Genomic DNA, 10193 nt, shown 5'->3' on the forward strand with positions numbered 1-10193 from the left:
TTGTTCCACAGTTTGAAAAGGGTTAATGTGGCTGAGATGGCAGATAAAGCTTATTGTGAACAACACCAGCCTCAGGTTATACAGCCCCCCCCTCACACACCCACCCCTCTCAATAAAGAGCAGCAGATGTAGACAATTACTTCCCCCTGTGACGCAGAGTGAGCTCAGGTCAGGGAGTGTGTACAGTATGTGTGCGTGCGTGCATGTGTTTGTGAGGGGGCTGTGACTACCCTATGAAAAAAGGGCAGCCACAAGAGGACTTAAATAGAGCAACAGGAGGATGAGATGACCACTTGTATCCGATGTGGATCTGCAGGATGTATCTGAAGGTAAGAGGTCTTGACTCAGGTCGAATTGGACTTAAGGGATCCTCAACACTTTACTATAGACCTAACTGAAATTGATGAAGGATGAGGCTAATCAATTTTAGAAATGTTAATTATAGTTTGTTCTGTAATCATTAAAGGTGCAAATAATGCATGGAATATGACTCAGCATGAATTGTAATGTTATCCATTGGTTTGTTCCCACCAGTTACGCATGGTAACCATGGGCTATATGATGTGTCAATATAGTAATGTAAGATGTCTGAAGATAAGAGTAAGATTTAGATTTCTCTGYAAACCTAATTTGCAGAAATTATTAACTTAATCCGTAATCACCTCTGTTACTGAAAGTCATTGTGATTTTCATAGAAGATTGGTACTGTGTGTACTGTGTGTACTATTTGTTCTTGACTAGCACGTGGTAAAACGAGACATGATGGAGCTGTGCGATCAGACATTTGTTTAACATATGGACCAGTCCTTATTTACAGTATGTGAGCACCACRGCAGGCAAGCAGGCTGCACTTTACCTTGATCAGAACAGAACACAGCAGGCAGGGTTCGGAGAGGGCCCTGGAGGAAGTCTAATCCTATTGCTGAGAGAAAAAAAAACATCCTCGGAGCCAAATGTCTCTCCAGAAATACCATGCCTGACCATCCAGGCAGCAGCCACCAGTTCACTCCATTAGCTACCACATCCCAGCTTATTAAATTGAAATGGATGGTGCATGAGTGGTGGCTGCAGGGCAGGGATAGGTAACGTTGGAGGTAGTACACTCACAGAGAGATGAGACCCCTTCAGATCATTTACTATTAAGGTTTTATATTTTCAGATGAAAAGAGTATACCTGGGGTAGGTTATGTGTAGTTAGTTTAGGACTAACTCAAATGTAGTGGTGTAACGATAATGTACAGACACGGTTGTGGGGACATATTGTTGTGACTAAATTGGTAAACAAATGTTGATGTTGTCAAATATGTTTTAATAATCAGCATATCTGTTTCTCATCCGAAAAAGAGAATTGTTCTGTAGCTATTGGCCCAGGGAACGTGGAGAGCTATGCCACTATTCAACCCCTTGGCGTGGGTGCGGGAGTGGCTGCGACAGAGCAGAGGCTCCTCCAGATTGGTGCTGGTGGTCGTGTGTGTTGCCCTGCTACTGGATAACATGCTGCTTACTGTTGTCGGTGAGTCCAGACAACCCMCACACACACACACACACACATACGCACAAACACACACTTTCAAAAGTGCACGTGGTGTGTACCTTAGATCGGGCAGTGACATCTGATTTGAAAAAGGGACATCACACATTTTAATATTTAGCTGCAGGGCCAACAGTGCAGCTAGCGTGACCATGGCAATTGCCTTTACCTGGCCTGAACTCTAGACCCCACAGAGAATAACTTGGGTTGACAGAGAGCAGTGCGACCACATTCCCCCTCATGGAGTAGATCCACTGTGCCTCCCCGGTACTGAGACAAAAGAGTTGACCTCTCTTCCTTCCGCCTGCCTTTTAAAGTCCACAGTCTCCCCCAAACCCAAATGTGTCATCTCTCCTCTCTCGCAGTGCCCATCATCCCAACCTTTTTATATGCCCTTGACCACCCGACACAAGACCCCTTCATCCAGCCAAGCACACAGAGGCCATCTGAGGAGGGCTTCACATTGGCCTCGGTCCACTCCTTCTACGACAACACTTCCTACAGCCTCAGAGGCTCTGAGAGCAACCTGTCTGAGGCCCTCCTCTTCAACATCTCCAGGAACTCCAGYCAGGTGAAAGGCAGCACATGCCAGGAGGACAGTGCCTTCTTGGACAAGGAGAATGTTCGTGTGGGACTCCTCTTTGCTTCCAAGGCTCTGGTGCAGCTTCTGRTCAACCCCTTCGTAGGTCCCCTGACCAACAGGTACATGTTCCGGCTTCACAGCAAGTGTTTTGTGTGTGTGACAAAATCAGCTAGCTAGGACAGTGTTCAAGTTCTCATTTATTGAAAATGAAGAAATACAATACACACTGGTTCTAATCATATCCTTCTCTTTTTTCCCAAGGGTTGGATATCACATACCAATGTTTGCTGGCTTCATCATCATGTTTGTTTCAACAATAAGTATGCGTGTCTGACACTGACACACACTTCTAACTTGTTACACACAGTTGATAATGAGATATAATTGAGGTAGTGATCTCTAATATACATACCATGACTGTTTCACAACTCCAATGTGTCATCTTTAGATTTGATTGTATCTTACCACAGTGCAGTCATAGTAACGSTGGTTGTGTCTGGTGGTTGTCAGTGTTTGCCTTTTCAGGTACATACGCCTTGTTGTTTTTTGCTCGCTCTCTTCAGGGAATTGGTTCCTCTTTCTCCTCTGTGGCAGGTACTGTTTGTGGGTGTTGTGTGTTTCACAATAATATCCTAGCTCCACAGTGTTGCAATAGAAATTTAACTATTTTGTCCTAGCATCTTAATGTCTAAGTGAAAAGCACGTCTTCTCCTGTAGGGCTGGGAATGTTGGCCAGTGTGTACACAAATGATGAGGAGAGAGGCGTAGCCATGGGGATCGCTCTGGGTGGACTGGCCATGGGTGTCCTCAGTGAGTTACTCCCCTTACTCCCCCTTTCTAAGATCCTAGTGTTCCAGTGTGGCTCAGTTGGTAGAGCAAAACACTTGTAATTCCCAAGTTTTGGGTTCAATTCCCACTGTGGCCACCCATACGAAAATGTACTGTATGCACACATTACTACTGTAAGTTGCTTTGGATAAAATCATCTGCTAAATAGCAAATGGTTATGATGAAATGTGTATTATGCTACAACATGAACAACTTGAAATCATCAAGTGGAATATATGTAAAATCAGCTACTTTTTCTTGAAAATGTCTTTGACAGTTGGAGCGCCATTTGGCAGTGTGATGTATGAATTTGTGGGGAAGACTGCTCCTTTCTTAATCTTGGCTTTTCTTGCAGTATTTGATGGAGGTAATCAAATTAAAATATTTCTTATAATATTACATCAAGAACTGATTTAATCTCAGTGCTATGACTGCATTGACTGTTTCAATACCGTTTATCTGTTACACTTTACATTACAGTGACCTCATTACATTGTAATTATTCCTGTAATTACAGTGTAACAAGTATCGTAGTCACTCAGTACAGTGTAATAATGAGTAATTACAATTGTCGTTGCACTTGTACAGTACGGTCTGTACTTACAATGTACTTAAGGTTACTTAGGCTTAGGGTCGGTGCTAAGGTTAGGGTTACGCTTAGTTCAGTGTAATATGAGGAATTACTGTTGTGTTGCTACACTGTAATTACAGGAGTAGTTACACAGTACTAAGGGCACTGTAACATAAAGTGTTACCAGATTATCTCTTGTGGCTACCAATCAGAATGAACAGTTTAGACAGGAAAGCTGCTTGTATTGTTCGGAGAGTACAAGATATATTCTAGGAATGTTCCTTAATGCCAACTGACTGACTCTCTAACTACACAGCGTTACAGCTTTGTATACTTCAGCCATCAAAGATTTCACCAGGAGTGAGTATACTTTTACCATCTCTTTCAAGATAAAAAAAATGTAATAAACTCTCAAAATGAACATAACTGACTTGATCAAATCCCAATCACTGAAAATAGTGGGGCTTCATCTCAATTCAACTTTCCTTGATTCCCCAAATGCTATATCCCACCTCCACAAACCATTAGAGAAGAAAGCCTGAGGCGAGGGACKTTGGACCTTCTGTTCCAATACTGTAGAGTAGGAGGCGAGGAGCTAGGATGTGAGGAACCTCGGGAAAGACAAATTCAGATTGAGCCAGAGTGTGTACGAATCAATTTAGTTSAAGATGCACCGAACAGAAGCCATCATTGCATTAAGTTACACRTTGTCTTATTTTATAATGTTGACGTTTCACAACTCCCTCACATTAGAAAAAAACTGATATTTTTTCTGTCTTTCTGTCTCCTCCGGCTTAACATTTCACATGAACTTACAGAGTGTGGAGGGCACTCCTTTGCTGACCCTACTGAAGGACCCCTACATTCTCATAAGCGCAGGTGGGACTGGGCCTTGACTGTCAGAATAACAAACCAGAGAAGAAGGCTAAACACAGAGGAAGTGTCCCTAATGTCACCCTATTCCCTATCAGTGCAATACTTTTGACCAGGCCCTATGGGCGAAGTAGTGCACTAAATAGGGATTACATTGCCATTTGGGATGCAGACATAGTCGTAAAAACAGAAGTGAGCTGACCTTGGTGCTTTGGTTTCAGGCTCTCTGTGCTTCGCCAACATGGGAGTTGCCATTCTGGAGCCCACACTTCCCATCTGGATGATGCAGACCATGTGCTCTCCCAAATGGCAGCTTGGTACGTTCCTGCGTTATCTTTTTCTTTACAATTAATATTTTAGATTGCAATAGTCCTTCCTGTGTCTGACAGTGTTTTGCGTTTGATTTATAGGTATGGCTTTCCTACCAGCAAGCATTTCTTACCTTATTGGCACCAATTTATTTGGTTTGTTGGCTAACAAAATGGGAAGGTAGGTTTTCGTTGATCTTCTCCCGTTAGCGTCTATTTGTTCCTACATACAGTACCAGTCAAAAGTTGACACACCTACTCATTCAAGGGTTTTTCTTAATTTTATTTTATTTTCTACGTTTTAGAATAGTAGTGAAGATATCAAAACTATGAAATAACACATATGGAATCATGTAGTAACTAAAAAAGTGTTAAACAAAGCAAAATATATTTTAGATTTTAGATTCATCAAAGTTGCCACCTTATGACATGTTGACAGATTTGCACACTCTTGGCATTCCCTCAACCAGCTTCACCTGTAATGAAGTCTTGAAGTCTTGAAGGAGTTCCCACATATGCTGAGCACTTGTTGGTTGCTTTTCCTTCAATCTGCGGTCCAACTTTTCCAAAACCATCTCAAGAGGTTGGGTGATTGTGGAGGCCAGGTTATCTGCTGCAGCACTCCGTCACTCTTCTTTTTGGTAAAATAGCACTTACACAGCCTGGAGGTGTGTTGGGTCATTGTCCTGTTGAACAACAAATGATAGTCCCACTAAGCGCAAACCAGATGGGATGGCGTATCACTGTAGAATGCTGTGGTAGCCATGCTGGTTAAGTGTGCCTTGAATTCTAAATTAATCACAGACAGTGTCACCAGCGAAGCACCCCCACACCATCAGACCTCCTCCTCCATGCTTCCCAGTGGGAACCACACACGCAGAGATCATCCGTTCACCTACTCAGCATCTCACAAAGACACGGCGGGTTGGAACCAAAAATCTTACATTTGGACTCATCAGACCAAAGGAAAGATTTCCACAGGTCTAATGTCCATTGCTTGTTTTTCTTGGCCCAAGCAAGTCTCTTCTTATTTTTGGTGTCCTTTAGTAGTGGTTTCTTTGCAGCAATTTGACCATGAAKGCCTGATTCACGCAGTCTCTTCTGAACAGTTGATGTTGAGATGTGTCTGTTACTTGAACTCTGTGAAGCATTTATTTGGGCTGCAATTTCTGAGGCTGGTAACTCTAATGAACTTATCCTCTGCAGCAGAGGTAACTCTGGATTTTCCTTTCCTGTGGCGGTCCTCATGAGAGCTAGTTTCATCATACCGATTTATGTTTTTTGCGACTGCACTTGAAGAAACTTTCAAAGTTCTTGACATTTTCCGGATTGACTGACCTTCATGTAATGAAGGACTGTCATTTTTCTTAGCTTATTTGAGCTGTTCTTGCCTTAATATGGACTTTTTTAACAACTGATTGGCTCAAACGCATTATGAAGGAAAGAAATTCCACAAATAAACTTTTAACAAGGCACGCCTGTTAATTGAAATGCAATCCAGGTGACTACCTCATGAAGCTTGTTGAGAGAATGCCAAGAGTGTGCAAAACTGTCATCAAGGCAAAGGGTGGATACTTGGAAGAATATCAAAGATAAAATATATTAAGATTTGTTTAACAATTTTTCAGTTACTACATGATCCCATATGTGTTATTTCACAGTTTTGATGTATTCACTACTATTCTACAATGTAGAAAATAGTCAAAATAAAGAAAAACCCTTGAATGGGTAGGTGTGTCCAAACTTTTGACTGGTACTGTATCAATGATAAATATATAAAAGCATTTCTCCATCTCTTTATTGCTAGTCACTCAGTAAAGGAGATCTCATGTAAGCCTATGGGGGTTGTGTGAATCGGTGTGTTAGTGTGTGTGTGTGTGTGTGTGTGTGTGTGTGTGTGGTGTGTGTGTGCGTGTGCGTGTGCGTTTGCGTCGTGTGTGCAGCGCGGAACTGCCAAAATGGGGCCTGTGTGTGTGTGTGGGCGCTTGCGCGTTTGTGATGAAGTTGATGATTCGCAGTCAGGAGAAGGTATTTTTCTCTCCTCAGGTGGCTGTGCTCCATGTTTGGGATGTTTATTGTTGACGTCAGTCTCCTTTGCGTGACTATTATTTCCTATGCACACTTTTGGCTCTGCAAGATCACAAGGTAGTTCAATGAATAACCATCATATTTCTTGTCCTAYAGGTTCCTTTTGCAAAGAACATCTATGGTCTTATTGGTCCAAATGCAGGCCTGGGGTTTGCTATTGGTGGGTGCCAATGTGTTATATAGAAACACATATGAATGATGGTCTGAATCACCATTACAACTATGAACTGTCTGCTGTGTGTATTAGGAATGGTGGACTCCTCTATGATGGCCATAATGGGATACCTGGTGGATATTCGCCATGCCTCGGTCTACGGCAGTGTTTACGCCATAGCTGATGTCGCATTGTGTATGGGTTTTGCCATTGGTGAGTGATCATTCCTTTGTTGTCTGCTTCTACACAAATACAGCAAATACAGTAAATCACTTAAATTGTATGACCCAGCCAGGTGGTCTCAGCGATTCAAATTTTCCTAGCTTGTCTGACCCAGCAGCATCCTCTGTCTCCCGTGTTGTTGTGATCCAGGTCCTTCGATAGGGGGCTCCTTGGTCAGTGCCATTGGATTTCCTTACCTCATGGTATTCATTGGCATCATCAACATCTTCTACGCTCCACTGTGCTTCTTCCTGCGTAATCCTGCCATCAGGGAGGAGAAGATGGTGAGTGGTATTTCCTATTTGCTATCCCCTGGCTCCAGTCATAATCCAGACCCACCAGAATGTCTGGACCAACGTGTTCTAACACATCCTAGGAGGTGAGGTTTGCAATCCAATGTGTTTGTATCAGTGCCAGCTAACAGAGAATCAGCCCTCACATATAGTGGGAAGGTGTATTAGCCAAAGGTATAATTGTAGAAAAGATAGTGCCTCTTATTGATGTGGGTCTTTACCGAATAATTATGATCATGGTTTTAAAGATGATGGTCATGCACTTCAAAGATACAGTCATAACAGAAAATAAGGAATAAATTATTAGAAATTAATAAAAATAATTATATTATGAAATCGAATTAATTATTTAATAATACCAATAGGAGTATAAGAGTCAAATAYGAAAATAAAGATTATTTCCTACTCTTGTAAAATAATTGTATGCCCTGAAATCAGGTAATTTCTTACGGCTCATGACAATCTTTTACAAATGTCTTATGTGTCTTGTAGGCCATCATAGACCAGGAATGCCCTCTGCACAGGAAGAGCTACAACACACAGAAGGAGTGTCGAGAGTTCCCTTTGAGTGACGAGAGCGAGGAGGAAACGGAGGAGTAACATGCTCCTTGTCAACCCAACACACACATTTTTTTTACAGTGAAAGAGCAGAGGCATTGTTCATAATGCCTTTGAATTGACATGATGTCTAGAAAATACATTTTGTTAGCACTTATCTGTATTCAAAGTTTCCTAATGACCTCTGTACTTAGTTTATTACTGGAAATAACAAACAATGGCACCTGTGTTTTTAATATGGCATGTATAGTGACAGTAGTGTTTGCATTTTATTGTGTGTGTGTGTGTGTGTGTGTGTGTGTGTGTGTGTGTGTGTGTGTGTGTGTGTGTGTGTGTGTGTGTGTGTGTGTGTGTGTGTGTGTGTGTGTGTGTGTGTGTGTGTGTGTGTGTGTGTGTGTGTGTGTGTGTGTGTGTGTGTGTGTGTGTGTGTGTGTGTGTGTGTGTGTGTGTGTGTGTGTGTGTGCATGAACTTGGTTACTTTCAGTTACTCTCTGTCAGATTTCTGTGAATAATTTAGCTTAATGTACTAAGAGGTAAAAGGAACACTTGTGCAGGCTCAACAAACATTAAAACCTACTATAAGCTTGAAAATGATGTCTTTACATACATTTGGCATTTGATTGTAGCTACGTTTATGTTCATTTGTTGAGCCTACCGTATGAATCAGTAGCTTTCAATGTTTGAAATATGAACGTCAAGATATGTTCAATGTGTATCCGGATAACTAATTGGTCTAGATCCAGAACAATGCTTATTCCTAGGCCAACTCCTAATTGCTGAATATAACCTATCCACGATCATGAAAGCGGAATATTTAATTCACATCGCTCGACTAGAGAACAATGCTTGTTCAGAGCTCATAAAAGCTCAGAGCTTTCAGTTSAAATGCTGTAACATGTAATATCCTCTCTTCTAGTGTGTCTCGCTGTATCAACCAATCGGCTGCTGTCTGGTATAGTGCAAGAGCTATCTCGCCTCACCTTTAATTTCCTCTTTGGCTGTAGCAAGTCTCTGTCCCAAATGGCACCCTATTCACTATGTAGTGCACTACTTTGACCAGGACCCATAGGGCTCTCGTCTAAAGTAGTGCACTATATAGGGGATAGCCTAGGGTCCCATTTGGGACACATCCTCTGTGTTGGGTCGGTTTACTTCTAACCAAGGAGTGGAAATTATGAACACAAAGAGGCAAAGATGAGATAAAGAGAGCAAGATTGGCATCATTGTGGCTCAAATGCCTCAAATCTTCTTGGCCCACATAAATAACATATTGCCACTACAAGCTCATGTGATGCGAAGCAAATTGTCAAAGCCAAAGTATATATTTGATTGCACGTTATAAATGCCAAATGAAGTCTTATTAAATGTATCTGGAAAACAAAATAAAAAGGTAACTACAATGAATCAAGTGGAACACTCCAGCTTTATACTGTAGTTTGAATAAAGGAAAGTTTCACCAGAAGACTCAAATGAGAGGCTATTTCAAAATGGTGGAAGTTTTATTTGAGACACCACATTTTATTTTTATTTAACTAGGCAAGTCAGTTAAGAGCAAATTCTTATTTTCAATGACTGCCTATGAACAGTGTGTTAACTGCCTTGTTCAGGGGCAGAGCGACAGTTTTTTTTAACTTGTCAGCTCGGGGATTCAATCTTGCAACCTTTCGGTTACAAGTCCAACGCTCTAACCACTAGGCTACCTGCCTGTTTATCTAAACAGTATATTATTTTTCACATTATTTCCTCACTCAATCAATATATGCACGTTTTCATATTGTGTTTTCCCATCAATGATGGTCTTTTCCCCTCCTCTTAGGCTGTAAGCTTGGCTAACAGGCAACTCCTAGGCTGTTACTCTGAGATGACAGAATAGGAACCTGTTTGGCTTTCTAGATAAATGTGTGTGATAATTAAACAGAACTGTGTCATTCATAGACTGGTACAAGGATGGAGATATCACATGTGAAGTAACCTATCCTGGACATCGTCACTACCCAAATGAGTCAAATCTGTCATTGTCTTTACTTGTGGTCAAACCAATAGAACACAAATTTTAAAAAGGCATTGGGATATGAAGATTTCCATTAAATTTACTAGTAGATGCTATGAAAGTCATCATCAATTGCATTGACACATTTTGGAATTATAACCAAACTTAATCATACATTGCCAGACGACATTACT

General features: G+C 41.4%; 1 protein-coding gene across 1 annotated transcript; it reads left to right on the forward strand.

Annotated features, from left to right (window-relative positions):
- Positions 1 to 206: 206 nt before the first annotated feature.
- LOC111974958 (chromaffin granule amine transporter) lies at positions 207 to 8376 on the forward strand. Its single transcript, XM_024003057.2, has 16 exons — positions 207 to 329; positions 1345 to 1513; positions 1897 to 2233; positions 2376 to 2434; positions 2625 to 2708; positions 2832 to 2924; positions 3220 to 3309; positions 3830 to 3873; positions 4332 to 4392; positions 4608 to 4703; positions 4797 to 4875; positions 6741 to 6792; positions 6879 to 6942; positions 7030 to 7149; positions 7309 to 7442; positions 7944 to 8376. The coding sequence occupies exons 2-16, from the start codon at positions 1387 to 1389 to the stop codon at positions 8049 to 8051; spliced, it is 1548 nt and encodes a 515-aa protein (XP_023858825.1). The 5' UTR covers positions 207 to 329; positions 1345 to 1386; the 3' UTR covers positions 8052 to 8376.
- The last annotated feature ends 1817 nt before the right edge of the window (positions 8377 to 10193 follow it).

Source organism: Salvelinus sp. IW2-2015, linkage group LG15 (genome assembly GCF_002910315.2).
Source record: "Salvelinus sp. IW2-2015 linkage group LG15, ASM291031v2, whole genome shotgun sequence".
Lineage (NCBI taxonomy): Eukaryota > Metazoa > Chordata > Actinopteri > Salmoniformes > Salmonidae > Salvelinus > Salvelinus sp. IW2-2015.